Source organism: Hydra vulgaris, chromosome 02 (assembly GCF_038396675.1).
Source record: "Hydra vulgaris chromosome 02, alternate assembly HydraT2T_AEP".
In the NCBI taxonomy this organism is placed as follows: Eukaryota; Metazoa; Cnidaria; class Hydrozoa; order Anthoathecata; family Hydridae; genus Hydra; species Hydra vulgaris.
The window spans coordinates 56899918-56926507 of record NC_088921.1 but is presented as its reverse complement, the minus strand read 5'-3'; the positions used below and the strand labels follow the sequence as shown (position 1 = coordinate 56926507).

At 27.9% G+C, this 26590-nt stretch overlaps 2 protein-coding genes across 2 annotated transcripts; both read right to left on the bottom strand.

Moving 5' to 3' along the window:
* Positions 1 to 2899: 2899 nt before the first annotated feature.
* Positions 2900 to 3923, bottom strand: LOC136076171 (E3 SUMO-protein ligase ZBED1-like). The gene is made up of 3 exons (XM_065789645.1): positions 3678 to 3923; positions 3409 to 3591; positions 2900 to 3298 (listed from the first exon to the last, which is right to left on the bottom strand). Exons 1-3 carry the CDS (start codon positions 3921 to 3923, stop codon positions 2900 to 2902), a joined length of 828 nt encoding a protein of 275 aa, XP_065645717.1.
* Positions 3924 to 19902: 15979 nt separating this feature from the next.
* On the bottom strand, positions 19903 to 25051 carry LOC136076170 (uncharacterized). Its single transcript, XM_065789644.1, has 3 exons — positions 20748 to 25051; positions 20322 to 20589; positions 19903 to 20127 (listed from the first exon to the last, which is right to left on the bottom strand). The coding sequence occupies exons 1-3, from the start codon at positions 22121 to 22123 to the stop codon at positions 19903 to 19905; spliced, it is 1869 nt and encodes a 622-aa protein (XP_065645716.1). The 5' UTR covers positions 22124 to 25051.
* Between the last annotated feature and the right edge of the window lie 1539 nt (positions 25052 to 26590).

Here is a 26590-nt window from a genome sequence, read left to right as displayed (position 1 = left end):
GAGTGATCATATAAAAAGCATTGAGAAAAAATATCAAAAAATATTGCCATGATATATAGGGCTAAACCATTTCTAAATAATAAATCTTTAAAAAGTTTATATTTTTCGTTCATTTATTGTTGTTTGATTTATTGTAATGTTGCATGGACAAGTATAACTCATACAAAATTAAAAAAATTGTACAGTAAACAAAAATATGCATGCAGAATATTATTTGGAGCTGATAAGGTTGTACCATGCGAGCCTCTTCTGCGTATACTAGGCGCATTAAACGTTTATAAAATCAACTTACACCAAGTTTTAATGTTCATGTATAAAATAAAGATGGGACTATCTCCTAAAATATTTCAGTCCTATTTTGAAAAAGTAGAGCATAAATACCCGACAAAATTTTCAGATAAAACTACATTGTCCCTATATATAATTCAAAACAAGTTACATATTCAATTCAATATCGTTGACCTTATTTGTGGAAAAAGTTTCCTATTATTGCAAATACAAAAAAAGTTAGTATACAACAGTTTAAAAATGTATCGAAACAGGTGTTATTACTTATGGATTTTAACATATCTGATTTTAAATGCTTCTTCTAAACTAAAATTCAATTATATAAAATATGTCTTGGAATTTATCAACTTTTTTTTTTTTGGTTAATTCAGTTATGGTGTTTCCTCTCATCCTAAAAATTATCGTTGAAATCTTAATGATTTTAATTTTATCGTTGAAATCTTAATGATCTTAATGAGTTCTTGAATTTTATTTTTTTAATTTATTTATTTTTAACTATTAACAACTTTTATTCAAATTGGTTTTAAAATATACACAAATATTACGGTTTTTGTAAATTAAGTACTCTTTTATTTTGAATTTTTTGTTCTTTATTTAAAAATTACTTCATTACAAATTGTTATATATTTTAATTTCATATTTTTCAATAAATACTTTGTATAATATACGCATATAGTGTCACTCTTGTAAATACGTGCTCTTTAATTAATTTATTTATTTTTTGTTTTTCTTTTTTACTTTTCTTTCAGTTTTTCTTGCTTACTTGATTATTACTCTTAACATGAATATTGTTCTTGAAGTATTTCTTAAAATAATTGTTATTTATTTTTACATTTATAATTTTCAATAAATAATTTGTAAAGTATAAATATATTATACGGTTATAGTAAATGCGTACAATTGGGGCTTGGTGATAAGACAAAATAATGTTTTCTACTTGCCCCGCCAGTGTATTTATTTATAAACTTTTAAATTGTAAAAGTTATTAAACGGCGAAATAAACAAACAAAACAAAAACAAAAAAAACAAAAAAAACAAAAAAAATACTGCACCCTAAGCATTTTCTGATCCAAAATAGTTATCAGAAATTTTGGATGTAGATATAAATCTTATTGTCTATTTGAGAACAACATTAGTATCTCAAAGTCCAACTTATCCAATCAAATTTGAAAATTATTGTTTTAATCATTATTAAGAGATATTTATGGTATAAAATTCCTGCTTGTGTTCATAAAGTTTTTGCTAATGAAGCTCAAGTCATGGTTGAAATAATTTTGTCATTTAGAACTTATGGCAAAAATGCAGGAGTAAGTCCTTGCAAATGTTACAGAAAAGATTGTTTGTATCATACAAGAAAAATCTTAAGAGTTAACAACTTAACTGAAGCTTTTGTCAAGGTTTAGAAACATCAAATCCTTATATTTCCGGTATTATTTTGAAAAGGCGTTTGAAGTCTGTATGTAAATCAGTACTACCAGAAGTGGTGTTGCAACTTTTACTAATTGAAAATTCCATAAAAAGTAAGGATGTTTATCGACAATTAGATTGCGTTCAAATTGAAGCCGACAACAATTTATCCAAAGCGAATAAGTGCTCAGAAATAATTATGTAATTATAAATTTCCTATCAATTATAATAGTTTGAAACTATTATAATTAAATGATATCAGTGCTTCTATTTATATTATTCCGATTGATACATAATGTATGGAAGTTCACAGGTGTTAAGAAATAAATAAAAGTTCAAAATTATTGCTTTTTCACTAAAAAATTGTTCCTTAAAAAATTCATTTCAGAATATGAAAATATGATCATTTGCAACAGTTTTGCATATCCAGAACTTTTTTAAATCAGAATTTTGCAAACATGGAATTAATGCCGCTTCTTGATTATTTTAAACCACTGTGATGTGTAGAAGATATTTAAAACTTGTTAGCCATTTTTAATATTTTATGAAATAAAAAACATGGATTTTTTAACATTTGTGTTAAAGTTGTGTTAAACGTTTTTTATTTTTTATTTTTTTTTTTTAATTCTAAAGTTAAACATTAGTGATTAAATAAGTTTGTAAATAAGTGATATTATTATCTCAATTATTAGTTGGTATGTTACTAAAAAAAAAAAAACGACCGCAACTATTATAACAAGTTTAGTTTTTTTATACAAGGTAAATTTAATTTTTTTAAATCAGAAAGTATTTAGCAAAAGCATTTTAGTTGGAATGAATTAATATGTAAAAAATAATTTATAAAATCTTTGTTTGGAAAAAGGTAAAATGCAATTTCTTTTTTGTCACGACCGTGATGTAACGGATCTTTCCATGTTTAAACGCGTCGTACTTAACCATGAGCGAGACTAGGTTTTTTCAAACCGAGATGAGACCGAGACGAGAAGTTTGTACTTCTCGTGAGACCAAGAACGAGACGAGACGAGAAATTTAACAATTTTTGAAAACAAATTTATTAAATTATTAAACATGGTTTTGACAAATAGACACAAATGACATTTGTCAAATGTAAACAACTTTTTCAAATATTAATTCAGAATTTTTTTGCCAAACTTTTCCAACAAGACAATGTTTTCTCTGATTAAGATGATTTGTTCTACTTTTTCTAGGTGTAAGTTGTGTCTGGATGGACGACATTTCCACCTGAGCTAAAAACTCTCTCTGTATTAGTTGAACTTGCTGGAATAGCTAAAATTTGTCTAGCTAATGAAGAGAGTTCTGGCAATGCATTTGAATGCAATTTCCACCAATCAAGAATCGGAAAGTCTTTTTTGGCATCAGGGAGATATTCATACTGGCACATTTCGCTCAAAATAGGATTCAGTTCAGATGTTGGCTCTTGTGTTTCAAGTCTGACGTTTAACTTGCGCTTCAGTTTTGAATTAGGGGACAAATCTGCTGAAAGGACTCTGGCAACAGGTTGGCACTCAACATTATCCTTAACCTGTGAAGCTAACCATTCTTTTGTTGTTTGAAATTTTTTGAAGAGCTTCAAGTGAAGTCCCTTTAAAGCAGAATTTAAGTAGTTTGCTGCAGCACTCAATAAGTTTCCAGTGTGACAAAGAGGAAATATTTTCTCAATGCAGCTTTTCAAGTTTTTTGCATACAAGACACCGTAGCCATTCGTCCATCCGTCTCAATAAAATGATCAATTTTGTCATGGATTAAATAAAGAGAATTGGCGACAGTGTTAATTATTGGAATAGACTCAGCCGACCACGTTTCTGTAGCTTCTTTAAGTGGTTCCAAAATTTCTACTGCTCCCTCAATTGATTTCCACTGTGATGCACTGATGGTCTTTGAAGAAAAAATATCTTCATTTGCACATAGGCTGATAATTGCACTCTTTAGATGTAGGACAGAAGCCATGCAATCCAGTTCACCATTCCATCTTGTGTCAACAGATTGGCGTAACTGTCTAAAATTGATTCCTTGAGCGTCTGATTTTGATTCAAGCACTCAGCTGCAACTGTTGACTGGTGAGTTAAAGAAGCCAAATCTTTGCATGTTTGCAACGCATCATCCATTCCAGCAGTCATTCCAAATGAGTCTCGAACTGCACATTGCAAAATATGGTTGTTGCACAAGTATTGGTCAAGGCGCTTTGACAATTTGACTGCAAGTTTCATGTTTCTTGCCTGGTCGTTCACGTAGTACATTGGCAAATCAGCAGGCAAATTTAGTTCTTCTAAGAAAGAATCCAGCTTTCCTTCAATTAAGATACCTGTGTGTCTGCCTGGCAACTGTTGGACATGGGGTTTCCAGTGATGTAGTCTCCAATTTTCGTCAATAGCATGAAAAGTCCAAGAGATGTAGCTGTCCTGAGCTCTAGAAGTCCAAAGGTCAGAAGTACAGTGGCGAGCAAAATAATAGGTGTGAATAATAAATTTCACTTAAATTGACATTTTACAGTATATTTTATAAAGTGACATCTAGGAACTGATTGCTACACAAACTATGCTTATTTTATTATAACAGAGAGCAGTATATTTCCAATTTCTTACAAATTTATGAGGGGAACACCCTATTTATATATTTAACCTACAAATTTGGTGGAGCAAAATAATAGGTGTGTGTTTATTTTAACTTGTTTGCTGTAGGATTAAAAACATTTTATTATTTTTATTTGTTGTTGATATAAAGGTAAGGTCAATATTTATGTAACTTATATAAAATAATAACAAATCATATTTGTATTGAATTAGAATTAGATATAAAATGGGACGAGGAAAACATTGCACAGCGATAGAAAGAAAATTTATTAGAAATTTAAGAAAACAAGGAAAAACTTACAAGGAAATTTTAGTTACGATGGGATGTTCTCAAAATAAAGTTACAAATGCCTTAAAACCAGAAAAATCACATGAGAATAGAGGAAGACCACGCAAAACGTGTCAGCATACGGATGATCACAATACAATTATTTCAAAAAAAGACCCATTCACGCCAGCAACAAAAATTTTAAATGAAATTAATGAAAATATTAGTGTTTGGACAGTTAGAAGAAGGCTTTTAAAAAGTAAGTTGCCAGCTCGAACTCCGAGAAAAGTACCATTACTTGGTAGAAAGAACATTATGAAAAGAAAATTTTTTGCAAAAAATCATTTTGCTTGGCTGGGACCAGATATGACCAAAAAATGGCGTAGTATTTTGTGGAATGATGAAACTAAGCTTAATTTATTTAATTCTGATGGAAAACAGTATGTAAGAAGACCATCAAAGCAAGAACTTTCACCTCGCTTCACTGCGAAAACAGTGAAACACGACGCCGTTATTATACTCTTCGTTCCAGCTTGAACTTCTCTTGACCGAATTGAAAGCTTTCTTGAATATGTTGTTCTGTGATGAAGGCTCAGTTTAGGGTTTGCAATGTCAAACAATTTCTTGAAACCTCTTCCTTCGACTGCTAAAAAGGATGCCAGATCAGTGTAAAAGTAATCCAGGATTGCAGAGTCAAACTGTTTTTGAATGGAATTGTCTTTGTCATATTTGGACTTTGTTTCAAGAATTTCGACCATGGTTAATCGTTTCTTCTTAGGAGGAGGAAGAAGAGAGTTGTCAGTTTTTTCAGAATACTTAACGTAATCTCGGCTAAGTTTTTTTTTTCGAGGTGACGATGAAGTCCGCTTGTGTTTCCATCTTTTGTTTTCAAAGACTTTTTGCACGCCTTGCATTCAGCACCGTCACTTGTTTTTTGAAAACATCTCCAGATTTTGTTTTTTATTGGTGACATTTTTGATCGTTGAAATGAGGCAAGAATATTTCTTTTCAATATGAACAATATGTGTCAAGTTGAATTCCACTGGTAAACTAATGAAATTAAGTCGAAAGTGCACCATTTTATACAAAAAGTTTTTGTATTTAAAATCTAATTAAAAATATTTAAAATCTAATTGTAATTTTTTAATTAGATTTTTAAAAAAAATCTAATTAAAAAATCTAATTAAAAATCTAATAAAAAATTTAATTTGTTTTTGTCAAAAATAAATTAAATTTTTAATTAGATTTATTAAAATCACGGAGTCAAAATATTATTTAATTAAAAAAACAAATTATTAAGCATTTTGTAAATTATAATAATTTTTAATTTGGAAAATAATATAATAATTAAGTCTCGTTCTACTTCTCTAGAGAATTTTCTATTTCTCGTTTCTCACGAGAAGTCCCGTTTCTCACGAAAAACGAGAACGAGACGAGATCTCGCTCATGGTTAGTCGTACTGATGTTTGAATGCGCCAAGGAAGAAGATTTAATTGGAAAAACTTTATTTAAAACACGTGTTGTAAAGAGTTATTTAAATAATTTATATAACTGAGTATTTAAAGGTTGTAACCTTTAAATACTCAGTTATATAAATTATTTATATAATTATTATAAATATAATTATAAAATTATTTATATAAATTATTTCATATATGAACTAATTTAAGATGAAAATTATTTTACATATTCTATATAAAAATACAGGAAACATATAAATAAAATACAGGAATATAAATATTAAAACAATGCCCAAATCGCACTAACAAGTTTGTACAGATTATAGAGAAAGAAAGAAAACTGAATTAAAAGAAATAGAAAAAGAACGAAGTAATATTCGTCGCCAACAATCAACGCCAGAGCAAGAATTGAAAAAAAGGAGCTTGCTAAATTACGAAAGCGTAAACCAGAGACGATCAAAAAGCTCAAGCTATCATTGATATTCCGTGTTCTTCTTCTAGTCAAATGGAAGAGCCCGTCTATCATTCAAGTTAGTCAGAAGCGCGTGCTATGAACCGCGTTATATTGGCTTCACCAAAGTTGTCACGAAAAGCAGATTATGTCATTAAACAGTTTGCAATAGAAATGATTATCTCTTTACCAGATATATCAAAGATAAAAATACGCATCCGTTTATCTTCTAGTGTATTCGATCATGTACTAGAGTTTTACAACCGCAAAGAAATATCTCTATCTATGAAAGACTATAGAAATTGAAGGTGAAAAATTTCAAAAACTTGTTACTTAAAGTAAGGGAGTATTGTGCCCTGTACGCAGAAGAACTTGGTAGTGAGATAAAAATTTTCAAATTTTATACATTTCGTTTAGCTCAAATACTCACATATTCGCCTCTGAAACCTGCTGTTGTCTAATTCATAAAAATTTTATTAAAACATGCAATGCTTTATCCTCAAACCTTAATTTTGAGCCTTATAACACAAACTGGGTAAACAAATGGATTCTTTGCAGTCCACTCACTCCTGATTGCCTCTTACTATCATGTAGTTTTTGTGTTAGTTGTCCTAACAACCGAATGCTACCACAATCCAAAGAGCAAAATAAAGAATGCAATTGGTACAAAGATAAAGTTACAAATTGTCTACAGCAGGTACTGATCAAACAGTCTTTGTATGCAACATATACAGAGTTTTTGAAGAACAAGTTCAAAGTGCTTATTGGAGTCAATCCAAATAAAAACTTCAATGTTGCTGTTTATGGTAAAGATTTGAAAAAATATGGTTGCTTATTTAACAGATAAAATTGATTACAGCAAAACATGCGTCAGTGTTTTCTTTGAATTAACTTTTAAGGTATTTTTCTAAAACAGTTCAATTATTTTTTAAAGGCTTACGCCACCAATTCAGCTATATATACACAAAGTAACGTTTTGGAATGATGGTCCATCTTCTCAATTTAAAAACCACTTAATGGTAAAATTCCTAAAGTATTTAAAAACAGAACTTAAACAAGTTCTGTTTCTGTTTTTGTAACTGTCACAACCGCGACTGGTTATATACATATATAATATATATATATATATATATATATATATATATATATATATATATATATATATATATATATATATATATATATATATATATATATATATATATATATATATATATATATATATGTATATATATATATATATATATATATATATATATATATATATATATATATATATATATAATTTAATTTTTTGCTATGTGCATATATTCAGCAAGAGTGGTCGATGATTGATATCAGAGCTATATAATTGATTTTTTGACGTGATTAAACTGATGATGAATAAAATTTAAAGTTTATCAAAATACAATTTTTTCATCTAAAATGCTTTTAACAATACGATCTACAATCTGAAAATGTGTTTTATACGTTTTTACACGTATTTTTGTATAAATTAAGAGCAAACCATCTCTTCACTTGCAGAATGTTGAACTGATGTAGTTTTGTCAAATAAACAAAATGGGTTTATTTGAAGTTGTATGTTAGGCGGTTTAACGATTGTCTTATCAGTTTTTTTTTAAATTTTTTAACAATCGTTTTAGTTCAAAAATTATTGGTGGGGAAAGAAATGTGTATATTATTACCTCTGCTATAGAAGCAAGGTAATATGAAATTATAACGTATTTTGAAAAAGATTCATTCTGTTGTTGAGTGTAGTAAAGATAGCCATTAATAGTATCAAGAGTTACAATAAACACAACAAAAGTTGCTTCAAATAAACTTAACATTAAATATCCTTGATAGTAACGCTTCCGTTTTTTAACATTTGATGCTGGGAGGCTTTTATAAACAAACGCGAAGTTTTTTGAGTTCGACTGACGGAATGTATTACAAATATACACATAAGTTCCTAAGATATTAATAAGTACAAGTCCGTCAAAAATAGGAAAAAAGTATTGCGTAGTAAACATGTTCATTTTTAAAGCTGTTGATTGTGACTTTTCAAAAATCATTAAACATGTTGATGTAACTACTGAAATTACAACAATAGTTATCATGAATGCTTTTAGGCGATGGTATTTCCATACCTGATTACCATACCTGATTTAATTAGCATATACATTCCTGCTATTTGAACAAAAATAGTTAAATAACCTATCCATGCAAGTAAGTTGTCACTAATCATTTTTTATGCAGGTGATAAATTACAAGCAACTACTAAATTAGAATGTTTTTTTGTTCAACTAGTTTTAAAATAACTATAAGCTTTGATGTAAATTTATTTTGAACAACGTGAGGTTACCAAAGTTACTGGATCTTGATTTGACTAATATTGACTTATAAAATTATTTTTAATGTCCTTATGATTTTTTATTTTCTTATTGTTCTTTATTTTCGCATTACTGCTTCATTAATTTTTCATTCTTTCATTCTAAATTCCCGCTTCAATTCTTTATATTACCAAACAAATAAAATGCTAATGCTGAAAAAAATTTAAACTGGATGGTTGTTCAGTTAAATTTTACTGGATTTCCGTTATAATTTTTAAAAAAACAGTAGGATACTAAACAAAAGCTTGTTTAGAGTTTCTCTTCAAATTTTTCTCAGAAAAGTATCTATTGAGAAAAAAAAACTTTTTTGCGAGAATATTCTAGCTAATTTTTCATAGGTGCATACTACGAGCTAAAGCCACCAGTTATGTTAGAACGTAATATTACAATAACTTATGAATAACTAAATAAATAATATTTGAAATTATTTTTAATTAACAAAAGAAATAAGTATTTTATATATATGTATATTTATTTCTTATGACCTCTAAAAACCATTGTTTCCTTTTCTTTGAGTGAAGTTATTAAATTAAAGTAACGATAACTTAATAAGTTAAAAACAAAAAATAAAACTTTGTTTGCACATTGTGGGAGTTCAAAAAATTTCGACATCAAAATTTGGCAAAATTGCACAATGATGTAATTTTGCACGCGCATTTTAACAATGAAGGATTGTAATAAAAATTAGAATTCAATACTTAAATAATATCAAAAAAGTATTTATTGAAATCTCACTGAAATCCAACTGTCGTTGATTATTAAAGTAACATCTATAATGTAATTAATAAAGTTTTATTAAAAAACGCACCTAACGGAATATCTTCATTTAGAAACGCACCTAACGGAATATCATCAGAGACTTCAGCACATACTGGAATAACACAAGAACCCAACTGCTAAAATACCATTGAACAAGATACAAATAAGATAACATTAAAAATGCAACTACTGGCATATTGTCGAAAATTCTACTGCTGAATAAGCACCGACGAATAATGTTTTTATGATACGAATAGCTTTTTGTATCATATTATGTATAACTATGTATAACAATATATTAAAAAGTGATACTAAAGATTAATAAATAAAAATACTACAAGTGTACATAAAAAACAGCAGTAATAATAAAAAGTAACAGTAAAAATAAAAAGCAAATGAAAATAATTGTAATAATTTTGTATATGTATTTTTCTAAATTTCTTTTAATATTTTCCGAGCTAGATTTTTGAGTTTTAACAAATGGATTTTAGATTTTTTGTATTCAAAACGGTTAACTTCTGAGCATGAAATAAACTCAAAACATCTGTATCTTTATGATGAAATCAAGCGAGGATGGTTTACAAAAAATTACAGCAATCGTAACTTGGGGGAAAAATACCTCAATAACTTTTCTGGGGAACCCCATTGAGGAAAATATTATTTTGGTTTTTAAAAATTCTTCGTTATTTAATGATAGACCAAACTTCTTTTATCTATTTCAAATTTCATTAATAAAACTCTTGGTGTTTAGAAAGGTGAGTATGTAAAATTTAAAACCCCCTTAATTTGAAGTGGTTTTATTCATTACATAGTCATTCTCAAAATCACGAAAAAAAGTTTGGTAGAATTAAAAATATTTTAATGAATATTGATTTAATTAAGGATAGCTTATTTTTTTTTTTCTTTCTAATTTTTGCTTTAAATGACACCCCCCCCCCCCATCCCCCAAGAAGACCTAACGGTCTTGTCACAAAGCACCGCGGAAGAGCATTTACCTAGAAAGTTCATACCTTCTTCCTTACCGATGGCACAAAATATACCTAGGGCTCGTTTTGAACTCTGGATTTCTTGCTTATAAAGCAAGCGCTCTAACCACAGCGCCACTGCCGCTAAAACTGCTGCAATACGGCCGCTTTTCTTAAACAATTATTTATGCAGATGGGGTTTAAGAAAGCAAACATAATGGGGTATTATAATGGAAAAATGTTGTTGAAAAAATTTTTTATTTTAAATATTAAAAAAATAAGATGCACTTTATCCTTTATGTTTATAATCCAAATTTTAACTTTTAATTCTATCGTATTATTTTATACATTACTTTGCTTTTCTTTGTTACAAATGCTTGGTGTAATAGCCAACAACACAATTAAAAATTTGTTTCCCATATTCTGAAATATCGGAGCAGAAGTTTGTGAGCACAAGAGATATTTTTTGAAAAAATATTTTTAATCACAATACCTAATGCTCACCCCTTCTAAACACCATGAGCTGTGTTGATGAAATTTGAAATATATAAAAGTGCTTTGGTCTTCTATAAAATAACGTAGTTTTTTTTTTTTACCAAATTAATACTTTACCTGACTGGGGTCAAGAGAGAACAGTTATTGGGGTATTTTTTCCCCAAGTTTTGATTGGCGTAATTTTTTGTAAACCACCCTCATTTGATATCATCATGAAGATATAAACGTTTTAAGTTTATACCATGCTTGGAAGTTAAGCATTTCAAACACATTAAATCCAAAATCCACCTGTTAAAACGCAAAAATCTGACTCAGATAAAATTAAAAGAAATTTAAAAACCCCTACTCATGAGGTCATAATAATGCTTATGGATTCTTTTGGTCCTTTCAGGTGAGGTTGATCGTGAATTTGACAAGGTGAGTTAAATGGAAATATAATGAACGGAGGAAGATCAAAGAGGAGGAACTCCAAATTTTTACTAACAATAAAATAATATAAAACAAAAAAAAAAAACTAATAAATATAATTTATTACATAATCTATACATTTGACTTTGAAAGTAATGTCAAGAAATAGTTATACAAATTGCAAATAATGTCTGAAGGGAGTTATTTGTTTAGCAATTGTTAAAAAAAGAAACTTAAAACTGTTTCTTGAATTTTAAATTGGGTTTTAAGGATAATTGGAACAAATACCAAATAGTGTTGCTATTCGATTAGCTTCGATTGACGAAGTTAAACGAACTTCGCCGGTACTTACTACCAAATAGACTAATTAATCTTAAAGGTGCCATTAATACATTGTTTTTGAGTAAATTAATTCTATATACTAATAGCACTTTTAATTTAATATCGGCATTAACTGTCAGCATTTTATACGTTCTTTTTAAAGCCGTTTTGTGCTTTTTACCATAAACTGACTGCGATGGTACAGTGATGAGTTTCATAGCACTTTTGACAGCTTGAATGCGGACGATGAACTTTGTAAATAGCTTTGTTTTAGTGCCGTTTTTAAAAAAAAAAAGAAAGAAGAACATTTGTTTATTTGCAGATAAAATTTTGCTGTTGAACTAAAAATTTTTTTCACCTTTAAATGATTCAATTTTCTTTAAATACCAATGAACTAAGACAATTCATCGCATTAAAATAGATTTTTTTATAGCTAGTTTGGGTGAGCTTTCCCAGTGGGCACGGTGTGGAACATTTGTTTATTTGTAGATAAAATTTTGCTGTTGAACTAAAATTTTTTTTCACCTTTAAATGATTCAATTTTCTTTAAATACCAATGAACTAAGACAATTCATCGCATTAAAATAGATTTTTTTATAGCTAGTTTGGGTGAGCTTTCCCAGTGGGCACGGTACGTTTTTAAAACGTTTTTTAGACGTTTTTATAAGGTTTAAACCTAATAAAAACGTCCAAAGAACGTTTTAAAAACGTACTGTGCCCACTGGGTTGATTTGTTACAGGCGACTTGTTAAATTTCCTTCGCTTTTTTAACATTTGTAGGCGTGCTAAAAAACTTGTCGTTTTTTATGGTTTAAATTTTCCAATATTAAAATTTTCTATTTATTAATTAGGTTAATATATGTTTATATATAATTATCTGAAACTTTTTTAAAAAAAACACTGTTTTCCCTATAAAAAAAGATTGCGAAAAACAGTTTTTTTAATTAATTTTATGTTTAGTAGTTTTTAATAAGTAACTCAATTACATCAACATTTATTAGTTTTATTTTGTAAACAAATAGTATTTGTAAAGTTTTCGTAAATAAATATTAGGACTCATTTTAGAAAATAAAATTTTTGAAAAAATTTGAAAAAATGCATTTTGGTAAAAGTAATCGTAAACATGATTAAAACCCTTTACATTCTCCATTTTTTAATATACTTATTTTTTTAATCTTCTAAAGTCACGACTGCTTGTAAAGATTTGAATAAAGTTTTAAATATACATGTTGTTTATGTAAAATGAACATTTGTGAAAATTTATAGGAATGTTGTATTTTGATAACTATATTTAATTAACATGAACCAGAACAGATTAAAAGTAGGATTTATAGGAGTTAACGCACTTTTTCAAATAATTTTAACTAAAATCTAGTTAACGTTCTTGAGCAAAATTGATCAAAAGACTCAAAAATAGTGTTCTTTAGACTCACTATTAGGAGTAGTAAAAAAGTTTTTAAAATTACATAAAAAAAAGAAAAGTTTTTTTAAACATTATAAAAACCTAAAGCAAAAACATCTAAAGCTTTTGTTTAGATATAACATTTAAAAAAATGGCAAAAAAATATATCCTTTTTATCCTTTTTTAAAAAGTAAAACTGTTGACGACAACCTTTCGTGACCTCCCCCTCCTCCTTCTACAATATCTCCTACAATGCAATATAATATTAGTCATCAGTGGATTTTAATTATCAGCTGCTCTACTGTAAAAAATATTTTTTTTTAAAGATAAATAGATTAGTTAATAACATTGAAATATTAATAAAAAGGCAACAAAAAATTAAAATTTGGAACTGTTACCAGGTGAAACCTTTAGTCCGCATTTCGGAAGTTTTAATAACAATACAATTAACAGTTCTAAAATTAAATAATATGATAACTAAATTTTAAAATGATAAAAAAATTTTAAAATGGTAAATCGAATCATTTGGATACCCAAAAACGAAAAAAGAAATAATCCATTGATTAAAATTGAGTTATTTCAAGCATCAAAGATATTATAAAGACATGTCCAACAATCTACTAATTTATATTATTAGATTAATTAAAACTCTATAATCGAAAGTGAAACCTTGTTAAAAAACTTTTTTGTGCAAATTAAGAAAACTTTAAAAAATTATTGATAACAAATTAGTGTTGAATTCCAAAAAATTCATCTAATGTTAGAAATTTATATAAAAAAGTAAAGTACCGTGGTGCTTAATTGGGAATAAAAGAATGAAAACTTTTTTTAATTTAAAGTTGCAAAAAAAAAAATTTTAATTTAAAAATTGATTTACAAAATATAAACAACTATAATATTTGCATATTACAAGTTTAGAGAAAAAAACCTTTGCCTTTTAGCAAAAAAAAGGAAAAAAAAAAAGAGCATAATTAAACTACACCAAAAGTTGCAGCTTTTAATAACTTGATAAATTTAAATGTAAGAGCACGGATTTTAAAAAGAATAAAAAAAATTAATTACCAAACAAATAATCTTTAAGTAATTTGAGTAACAAATCAAAGCTTAGTATAGTTAATGACGCAGCTGTTGAAAGTAAAAAAATATTGTTTATTAAAATTTATTAGTAACCCGATTTGTTAAGTTAACTTTTTTTTTATTAAAAAGAGAGCTATAGACAGGTTTTATTGAAGTACAAACTTGAAGTATCTAAGGAACTTATTTGACGTATCTTAGGAACGTATAAACATAAAACACATACAAATTTAAGTAAAAAATCAAACTTGATGAACTTTACTTATTTTTTTTATTAATTGGTTTTTAAAAAGGTCATTGTAGCTAAAATTACATATGAATTTTGTATAATATAAATTTTTATTAGTTAGAAAGTTTAACTTCCAAATGTGAGTTATTATATAGCTAATCGGTATATAATAGCTCACAATATATAATAGCTATACGATAGCCTATAATTAATAAATTTAACTTTGTTTCATTATTATTAAAATTACTAAAAATATGTTTACCAATTTTTTTTTTATTGCATTTTAGAACAGTAACTATTAATTTATTAAATAGCGTGAATTATTTTATATATATGTTTTATTTATATATTATACCTATTTTTTAGTTTATAGATACTTTTATACCAAGGATAGGTGTTGTTCCGCGGGACAGTTTATTTATTATTCATTTATTTATAATTGTATAAAGTTTTTTATTACTTTCTTGCATACTACAGTAAAGTTCAGCATTTTGACATAACGCCAACATCTACATTTACTCGACAACATCAAAATTTAAAATATGTTTTTAATTAAAGCACCAGGTTGTACCGTGGTATTTAGGCTATTGTATTTCGGGACTAAGTGAAAAAGTGCATAAACCTGTTTGGGACTAAGTGAACTGTCTAAAATGTCTTATTTTTTAAGACTTTTGTCGCAAAGTAACAAACACACCTCTTATCAAACAATCAAGCTAAAACATAGTCTTTTAGCTTTATTTTTTCAATATTTTCTTCCCAAGGCTATATACAGTTCTTTTTACAAATATATTTTGGATGAAACCTTATTTTTAATTCTTGCATAGATATATAACAACTATCATTACTATATGAAAAACTAGTTTACTAATCCTCTGAAATAAAAGCGTCTACAGTCATAACTTTATTTTTATTCCTGCATTCATTTATTTTTTATTTTGAAAGAACTTTTTATTACTGTAGGATCTTTTTTTTCTAGTTTAATTTCGCACTTCAAATAACTTATCAATGTATGTCTGAAGATACAACGGTAAAATTTTCCCAAGACAAAGCACACCGCAAAACAAAAAAATATGGGCATTAAAAGTGTTTTCGATTAGTTGAACAGCCTTATCAACCATTGGAACTATTGGAAAGGACCCGTTTTAATGTTAAATAAAATTTTATAATTTTTGTAACAAACAATAAAACAACAACTACGAATCATTTACAACAATAAAAAACAACGAAATATTAAAAATTTACTTTTCAATCACAGATACACCTTTTATAGTTCAGCTCCCACAAAACTCACTGGTAACTTGAAAGTCACTCAACAATAACTCCAAGCGGTCCGATAAAAAACTAAGGATGTTTAGTTTATTTGGGCGCATAGAAAAGGTATAATAATGCTGCATTGTCAATGCAGCTTGTTCCAAGGTACAACATGTTTTTTATTTATTAATATTTTTTATCTCAATATTTAATGCCTAATCTTACATTATAATGGGTGATAACTAAAAATTCGGACAAAGTTAAAGTTAATTTTGCCTCGTGTTAAAATAAGTATACATAGTAATTAAAATATATTTATTTAGCTCACATATTCTTTTTTTAGAAAACATAAAAAGTATTTGAATCAATCATTTAAAAATGAAGGTGAACCAAAAAAGCGAAGATGAGTAGCGGAAACGTGTGTATGAGTTTTATTTGGAAAAAATTAATCTCGGCAAAACATGCACAGTAAAGCATTTTCTTGCCAAAAATATTCCAAGAACTACCATTAATGATATGAAAGTGGAAATGGTCGTATAGCCAAAAAAAATGCCAAAAAGAAAGATTTCTAAGCTTAAAACCATGTTTGACCATCAAGATGGCATTTCACAGAGGCGATAGATCGTAAATTCAGTATTTCGCAACCGTATGTGAATAAAATACTCAGAAATCAGTCTGCTATCAAATGTTACAAAAAGCAAAAAATTCCGAAGCAAGATGAGCAAATGATGCTAAGAATTCGAACATGCTGCAGTCGGCTTTACCAAAACTACAGAGACTTTGAATGGATCATTGATTATGAATGGTATTTTACTTTAAATCACAGTTCGATAAATGGAAATACTAGTTACTACTCCAGTGATACTTTATTGACTCCACTGAATGTAAAATACAGCCAATAAGAGAAGTTTTCAGAAAGAATAACGGTCTGGATCGCTATTTCGGCCAAAGGTACTTCAAAATCATATTTTCGAGAATCTTGCAACGCTATCAACCAGTTTATTTACTTAGTGCATTGTGTTCAAAAAAGACTTATCCCGTTTATAGAAGAGTATCATTTAAATGATAATTTTGTGTTCTAGCCAGACCTTGCATCTGCTCATTATGCAAAAAGCGTATTGGAATATTTAAAGACTAAAAATATTGAAATTGTACCAAAAAAAGATAATCAGCCAAATTTACCCGAATGCAGGCCCATTGAAAATTTTTGGTCAATATTGAAAGGTCTTGTGATAAGAATAATTGGCAAGCAAGAAAACTTTCACAACTTAAAGAAAGAATTAAGTATTGTTTGACTAAAGTTGATCCTAATGTTATCCAAGAAACAGTTAGTCGCACCAAGAGTTTGATTGACCATGTCAGACGAAATGGAGTGATTGAATCAAATTGAATATTATATTGAATAAATTAAATAATTCTCTATAAAATACTTTTTTTACTTTTATAAAACATTAAAAAACGAGGAAGTTATGATCCTTTAAACTTTGTCCTGATTTTTAGTTATTACCCATTAGTAAAAATATTAAGGACACGCTTAATCTCACATTATAATAAGAATATTAAGTGGTACTAGCGTATTATGATTGTAACTTTATTGAATTTAGGGTTAAGGCTTTTATTGAGTGCAATGATAGAATAAGAAAATTTCTGAATGAAATGCAAACAAAAAATAAAAAGTAAAAATATCCCAACGGAAAATAACTTTTACAAAACGCTTTTTTACTTAGTCGAATTTTAAATCATTTAAAGAACAATTATCACTGCTTCAGGGTTATTTAATAATACTATTCATCTATTTTTTTATTAACAATAGTTAATTTACTTTTTTATTAATATTAATAAATAATAAATTTAATTAAATAAGTGGTTCAGGGTAATAAAAACATACATACATACGTAAAAAAAAAAAAAAAAAGTTCTTTAAAATATATTTTATACATCTATATATATATATATATATATACATGTATATATATATATATATATATATATATATATATATATATATATATACATATATATATAAATATATATATATATATATATATATATATATATATATATATATATATATATATATATATATATATATATATACATGTATATATATATATATATACATGTATATATATATATATATATATATATATATACATGTATATATATATATATATATATATATATATATATATATATATATATATATATATATATATATATATATATATATATTGTTAATAAAAAAGTAAATTAACTATTGTTAATAAAAAAATAGATTAATAGTATTATTAAATAACCCTGAAGCAGTGATAATTGTTCTTTAAATGATTTAAAATTCGACTAAGTAAAAAAGCGTTTTGTAAAAGTTATTTTCCGTTGGGATATTTTTACTTTTTATTTTTTGTTTGCATTTCATTCAGAAATTTTCTTATTCTATCATTGCACTCAATAAATATATATATATATATATATATATATATATATATATATATATATATATATATATATATATATATATATATATATATATATATATATATATATATATATATATATATAGATTAACTATATTTATATCAGATTGTTTATTAAAAAATAAATTTTTTTTAAATATATTTTTCCGAAACTAAAGTTCATTATCAATAAACCGGCATCACTGACTTTTTCCTTGGAATTTTTAAACGGTGTAATTACTATTTTTAGCCCTTCTTTTTTATTTAAAACCAAAATCTTAAAAATGGGCTCTTAACGATGTAAGGGTCTTAAAAGACAGTTGACCCAGCTGTTTTTTTAGCTAGTTTCTTTTTGTTATCCCGCTGAAACGTCTAAATCTTTAAGTATGATGCCTTTTCAGATGCTTCTATCTTTACAGACCATTTTAGAACTTTCCAAATTGTAATACTAAAAATGTATTTGGTAAACTAAACGAGCTTCAGTCGCATGTTGAATCCTTTTATTTTGACGAATTAGTTGAATTTAGAGGAAATCAAGGGTCATAAATTGACTGCAATTTGGTTTATGTTAAGAATACAAGTGATTTTGTTATGAATATTATAAATGAAAGGAATCTCAACTCTTTTAAAGCATTTGTGAATATAGCTGTGGATGGAGGTGGTGGTTTTTCAAAGGTTGCCTGTAACCTTTGAAAAACCACTGTAAGGTTGCCAGGATTATGTTCTTTAACCTCTGAAGATCTTAGAACGTTTGGAAATCTTGATTAATGGTCTCAGAAATATAGTTATGATAAATGTCAAACCAAAAAAAAGTCAAGTTATACGAATGTTATTAATAAACGGGTAATTTATATAGATGAGGATCCTGAAACATTAAGAGCCGTTTTTTCTAAGAATCAGGCAAATTCCTGAAACTGTGGAAGTGACCTCCTCCAAATTGCTTGAATTTTTTATATATTGATCAGAATATAGAGAAAACCTGTTGGGGAAAAAAAAAATTTTCAAAAATGTTTCGTTCACTCGGAATCTGGGCTTAAATTTTTGAGATTTTTTTAAAAATTTTTAGAAATTTAGTTTTTGCCACCTTTGAACCCATTTTTTTGGCAAGGCAAAAAGTTGCACATAGCTTTTGTAGTTAATATCAGACGTAACCCAAAAGCTCTCTCCAAAAAATATAAAAAAGTTGCGTGACACTGTGCGGTTGGCTAATTATCATAGTTCAAAAGTACAAAATCAATCAGTTTTGTCAACTTTTAATCGGAGTTAATTCTAGCGGCGAAGTGTTGCACACAATTTTTCTTTTAGGATTTGAAATTATCAAAGGTATTGAGTCTAAAAATGCAAAGAAAGTTATGTGATACCTAAGGCCTATTAATATATTAAGGCTTGAAATTGGAAAAAAATGTTTTAGTATACTTACAAAATGAACCATTACGGCAGAGGCGCTTAGTTTTGTAAAAATGTAAACATATCCAACTGTCAATACAAAAAGGTCCTAACATAATAATAAAAAAAATTCGTGTGATTTTGTCACACGCATGATATAACATGAATTAAAAACTGAACAAAAATCTAACATCAAGATAACTATATTGCTAATTAAATAAAACATAAATCAAACATTTAAATGTTTTTCCATTTAAAAATTAGTTTTTCATTTATTAATAGAGTCATTTACACACATTATCCACCACATCACACATAATTTCTACTCTGCTGCAGTAAGTTTCTCTAAGAATAATGATATGACTGTATTATAGTCTTCTTCGGATAATGAATAATCGCCACAACCACTGATTAGAAAAGGAGCATTTACTAAACAGATAATTTTATCAGTTTGGTTATTTATCTCCTCGGTAGTAACTGGCCAGCGAAAAGTATTCTTCTCTTGCCCGTTAATCATACAATTAACTCTGATCCCAGTTATAGATACCTAAAAGTATTAGCGCAACATTTAAAATAATATAATAAAGAGTTTATGATTTGTTTAATTTTGCTTACATTCAATAAAACTTGTAAAGTCTTATATAATGTCATTCTGAAATTATTTTTACATTTTATTTATATTCCTTTTATTTTAGAGCACTGTTTTGTAAAACAAAATAAAAACTTGAAACTAATATATACTTTGAATAATATTACCTCCACAATATATCCAATATTCCATTGTTTTTCATATGCAACAGCAACCCAATCATTCACTTTCCATACAAGACAAATTTCTTTTGCAAGATTGGCGATGTCTTCCTCATATTTATTATCATCTTCATTGTCTCCTGCCAGATTAAAGTCATCATTTTCGCCATAAACTTCTTTGTTATCGTTAACCTGACTATTTTCATTATTTTCTGTTGTCGGTTCTACCAGCTTACCTTTTCTTTTCAGGTTACTAAATCTATAACAATATCAATTGTACATATTTTTATACATATGTAAACAAACACACAAAATTATAACTTTCACCTAAATTTTAATTTCATATTTGTAAAAGAACTATTTAACAGTCAGAAACATAATCTAATTTGCAAAAGTTTTGATAGCAACAATGCTTACCTTGAAAATAAAGATCTTATCTGTTGGCTAGTTACATATTGATCAGGCGGAAGTTCTCTCCTCAGCTGCATGTGAAGCAGCTCAGGGCTCATTTTATTACCTGATTCTTCTCCACGAATAAAGTATTTATACAACAGTTCTTTCTGCTGATTTGAAAATCTAAAAGAACTTCGAACTGGTAATGCCCAACCTTGCAATAGAAAAATGTTCATGCAATGTGGTTTGTCTTTTACGGAAGCACTGTTAGAGGATGAAGAAATTGGCATATTTAGTTGTGAAGTAATTTTCATCTTATGAACAAACGAGTTGCGAACTTTATCCAATGATGTTAATGATTTCGGAACTGTATGAAGACCGGATAGCATGTGTTCTTCTAACTCAGCATTGCTTTCAAATGATAAAGTACAATTCATTTCAGTGCAAAATCTTAATGAATATAATTGCCTGTCACTTCTTTTCTGTTTTTCCTTAAGTGACTTGTTACGCTTAATTGAATTATCTGTTTTACTATATGGCAACAACAACTTAATCGAGGGTTGAATTTTAAGATTTCCATACTCTTGTTCAATTCCCTCACCGATATTGAAATAACGCCACATCTTCATACTTTTCTCACCAAACTCAAATGAGTGATAGTTGCTAATGTTCTTAATCTTTGGTCCAGTAACTACAGTTTTATCATTGCTAATTTGAGCAACTGCTACTTTTGCATCTTTAGCGCCAAAACTATAATGCATAGCCTTGTGTATATCTTCAGCAGTCAAAAGATTATTACCAGAGTCAACGTAACTCCTTAAAATTGTCTTTACAACTGCACTCTCCCTGTCACATTGATCTTTTCCACAACAGGGTTCATTATAATCATATCTCAGCAACTTTATATCTCTCTCTTTGCATACATTGTAGATTGCTTCAGCTGAAAGATTTCCCTGATAGCAGCCGGCATTATCAGATTTGGTAAACATTTTCTTGATATGCGGTTGATCAATTCTGAATTGGTCTAAAACTGCAGTGGCTAACGAAACAACATCACCTATTCCCTGATCACACCTATACATTGAAGTAAAGTAAACACGTTTGAATAACTTTCCTGCTATTTTTATGAAGAATATATCCACATGTAAACTCATTCCTTTCTTGCCAAAATACTCTCTTTGGCCCTCTCTGTATCGAACCGGAAGAATTTTTTGACAAAAATCTTTAAGCCAGAAAGCAGTTTCATCGTTTAATTGCTTAAAAGCTTCGATTTTTGCCTTTTTCTGTTGAGAATTTCTCATCAGGTGTTTTATGTAGTTGAATACATCCTTTACAGCAATTTCCAAATCATAAATAGAATCAGCATCGTCAGAATTTTGAATTGTTAGTTCTTTGATCATCTCGATAGCTTTGCACAAATCATAGCAATCGGCACATACCACTTCTGATATCTCTGTGTTGGATTGAAGATTTTTTTCAGATGGATCTGATAAGGCATGTTTTGAGCTATGAGAAGAAATGTTTGAGTCATTGACACTACAATTGGTTTGATAACTTGTTTTCAAATACCTTTTTCCTTTTTCAAGGGCAGCTTCGAGAGATTTAGAACTAAATCTTTGTGCCTATTTTTGTAATGTTTGAAAACCATTCATGCCTGAAGCAGTAACATCATCTAATCCAGCTAAGCTTTTTCGACTTGAAGGTTTTATTGCATGCAATACTTTCCACAAACTTGAATCAGATAATGGTATATAATTGTTTTCACTACAACTTTTTCGATAGAACATGATAGCGTGGCTATATTTTGTCGTCAGTATTGCATGCACTATCTTTTGTTCTTCACCGCTGTCGTATTTTAATTTGGTTATTCCATAAGCAACATCATGCAAAATACCGCTTGTAAATATAAAGTCTAAGAAATGTTCACACTTTGTTTGATCAAGACTAGATCGGACGAATACTTTCTTCTCTGGAAATGCCAACCCTTTATGAGATGCATGCCATTTTCTTGCTGTTTCTATACGATGTTTGGTACACTCAAATGTGTTCATTATAAACTTTTTGGTATACTTGGTATGGTCTAATAATGAGAGGATAACTAACTTTCCCATGGAATCACTTTGCTTATATACTTTCTGAGCACGAATAATTTCAATTGGGAGAGGGCTATTTATTTCATCAACATTTTTACTGTTAAGAAAATCTATAAGTATTTCCTCTTGTCCAGGAGCAACAGCTTCCGCAAATTTTTTCTTTAATAAGTTTTCTAGGCGAACATACTTGCGTTTTAACTTATCTTTAGTAGTATCTTCCAGATATTCGAACTTCCTTTTTAATCTAAATTTTATTGGACTTGCATTAAGAACCTCAGTTACACTCTCACGGCTTCTTAGAGATTCGTCTAAAATCTCCTGTGAAACATTAATTTCACCGGGATCAAATTCTTCATCTGGAGTAGCAGGTGTCATACATGTTTGTTCTTGTTGTGTTTGTGTTTCTGTACATAAATTGGTGTTTTCGTTGACTCTAGATAAAGCAGTTTCTTGCTTTAAATGGGTAAAACACAGCATTGCACCAACTGAAAATACTTCATTGTATCGCTTTGACATTGATATGACGACATGTATTGGTGACGCCCTTTAAGCGGGAGATTTTTTTCCTTTTATATTTAGATGGTGAGGATGAAAGCATGTTTTTGGAGGACTCCATACAATACCAAACGTGTACCGGTGAAAAGCACATATTTGTTCATCCTTTTCAAGATTTCTTTTAAGTCTATTTGCAATAAGTCCATTTTCTTCCCAAATATTATTATCGTTTAATCGCATGACCTAAAAACAATTTTTTAAACAATTATTAAGTGTGTCATTTAAAGCATTGTTTATAATCTGACTCTTCACGAAAAATGTTTACAAGTTTGAAATACATTGTTGTTATTATTAAAATACAATATTGCAAGAGTGTGATTAATTTAGTGATTATTTATTAAAAGAGTGAGGAATTAATTAAAAGAGCTATTTTTTTTTGTTTAAAGAACTTTGTCTCAAAATCTTATTGCAGAGAAGTTATAAAGTATGTAATTATAAAAATTATATTACAGTCTGCGTAAATTTAAAATACATAATTACCTTTAAGTTGATGAGGTGTTTCTTAACATCAACATCTCCCAGCTGATGAATGTAGAACATTTTGTTTATAATTTTATGTTTTTTGAATGATCCACAATTTCCTTTTGAAAAGCAACAACAGTTTTCATAAAAATATTTGTTTTGTTTCATACTCAACTAAAAACAAGTTCTATTTATGCAGTACCTATTTCTCAATAGCAATGATAAAATATCTACTCTATTTATGCAAATTTTAAAGATCGTTAAAATAAAGTTAAGACATTTTTATGGTAAAGTAAACAACCGCCCACTAACTTGTTTCTCCACAATCGTGATATCAGCGATTCTTCTTCCATTCGATCACCACAAGTTATTTGGTTATGACGTAAATTTAAATAATTCACTTCTGATCATGTATTGTTTTTTATTATTATTTATTTCAATTGTTATGATTTCTATATCATAGTCAGAAACGCTTAAATTTTTTCTTAACATTACGTGCAATGTTTTGTGTAATGCTAAATGCTAATTTTGGATGATAGAAATTTTATTGTGAGCGAAAACCTCATCTGTGTGTCCAAAAAAATATCTCTTCGTACTTAATCATTTTTAACAATTTGTACCTTTATTTTTAACTTAATATCTAAAGATCACACGAATTTTTTTTATTATTATGTTAGGACCTTTTTGTATTGACAGTTGGATATGTTTACATTTTTACAAAACTAAGCGCCTCTGCCGTAATGGTTCATTTTGTAAGTATACTAAAACATTTTTTTCCAATTTCAAGCCTTAATATATTAATAGGCCTTAGGTATCACATAACTTTCTTTGCATTTTTAGACTCAATACCTTTGATAATTTCAAATCCTAAAAGAAAAATTGTGTGCAACACTTCGCCGCTAGAATTAACTCCGATTAAAAGTTGACAAAACTGATTGATTTTGTACTTTTGAACTATGATAATTAGCCAACCGCACAGTGTCACGCAACTTTTTTATATTTTTTGGAGAGAGCTTTTGGGTTACGTCTGATATTAACTACAAAAGCTATGTGCAACTTTTTGCCTTGCCAAAAAAATGGGTTCAAAGGTGGCAAAAACTAAATTTCTAAAAATTTTTAAAAAAATCTCAAAAATTTAAGCCCAGATTCCGAGTGAACAAAACATTTTTGAAAATTTTTTTTTTCCCCAACAGGTTTTCTCTATATTCTGATCAATATATAAAAAATTCAAGCAATTTGGAGGAGGTCACTTCCATTGACTGCCTGATTCTTACAAAAAATGACTCTTAATTGTTCATAAGATAGCTCCACCAAAACTGCATTTAATGATGGGGGCGGTTAGAGTTTTTTTGGAAAATATGTAAACCCAGAATATGAAACAATTTTCAAAAACTTTGCGGATATTTTTAAATCTTTGCAAAATGATATTCATGATGCAAAAATAGAGGGATTAGCCTTAAAAACTACAAGGAAAATACATATTATTGTGAACCACTTAAGTCCTTTTCTAAAATATCATAACATGGGTCTAGGAAATTTCGCAAAACAAGCTGGTGAGGCAGTGCAAGCTAAGTTCAAACCAACCTGGAAAAGATATAAAGACGGCACTGAACATAGTAAGCATGGAGAACAATTAAAGAAAGATTTTGTTGATTTTAACACAAGAAGAATAAAATAATAATATATGTGTTGTAGTCTTTTTGTTATAAATTTTAAAGGGGTAGATCCAAGATTTTTTAATATTCAAAATACTGGTCTCAAATGAGTATTACAAAAATACCCCAATAATGTTAAACTTGTGAACGGAATAGGATATATATATATATATATATATATATATATATATATATATATATATATATATATATATATATATATATATACATATATATATATATATATATATATATATATATATATATATATATATATATATATATATATATATATATTGTATATGCTATCATAAATATCATCAAAACTCACCAAAAGATTTTAAATTTCATTAAAAAATCTTTTGGAATTAAGAACTGGTGACCATGTAAACAATGGTGGGGGGCGGCCGCCCCCCCGCCCAAATCAAATGGGTTCATTTCGGTTGTTTTTTTTCATACTTAGCACGGGATTTCGATTTTCAACTAAGTTATTTCAAACTCCTATTATTAGTAGAGACTAAATCAGTCAGACTTTTTCAATTGACACACATTTCAACCTGGCGGTCAAATTTCGGAGCAAGGATATATTATGCATTTTTTAAGCAAATAACAAACTAATGGAAAAAATGAGTATTTAAGCATTAAAAAGAAATGTTACTATTCAACTACAACCTTATTAGAGGAAATTAGCCGAACATTTAGATTTTAAATCATACCAAATTGAAACCATAGATTGTAATTGCAGAAATTGCTATAAAATTTATTTCTATACAACTTACTGGCAAAGAAATGTTATTTTTGTTCGATCAAGAAAAAAACAAAACAAATTGACTATCGTAGATCAACTAAACATGTATCACCATTTCGTAACGATTAGCAAGTTATTTAAAAAACGCGCGTGCTTCGACGAAATAAAAAAAGAATATATCAATTCTGTAAACTATGCTAAAAATCATACTTTTTTAAAAAAATGACATTTTTTCTATCAGACTTGTCTAATTAAAATTGCATAATAAAAATTTAACTTGAACAATTAAAAGAAATTTTTCAATAAACTTTTTTTACTATATTTTTTTACTTTATTTTTTTTTACTATATTTTG

Coding starts and splice junctions, on each gene's coding strand:
- LOC136076171 (XM_065789645.1), bottom strand. CDS start 3,923: ATGAAACTTGCAGTCAAATTGTCAAAGCGCCTTGACCAATACTTGTGC. Junction 3,592..3,677: donor TGTTGACACAAGATGGAATG/GTGAACTGGATT, acceptor TTTTCTTCAAAG/ACCATCAGTGCATCACAGTG. Junction 3,299..3,408: donor CGGATGGACGAATGGCTACG/GTGTCTTGTATG, acceptor TCTGCTTTAAAG/GGACTTCACTTGAAGCTCTT.
- LOC136076170 (XM_065789644.1), bottom strand. CDS start 22,123: ATGATCAAAGAACTAACAATTCAAAATTCTGACGATGCTGATTCTATT. Junction 20,590..20,747: donor ATAAGATCTTTATTTTCAAG/GTAAGCATTGTT, acceptor ATATTGTTATAG/ATTTAGTAACCTGAAAAGAA. Junction 20,128..20,321: donor TGGAGGTAATATTATTCAAA/GTATATATTAGT, acceptor TAATACTTTTAG/GTATCTATAACTGGGATCAG.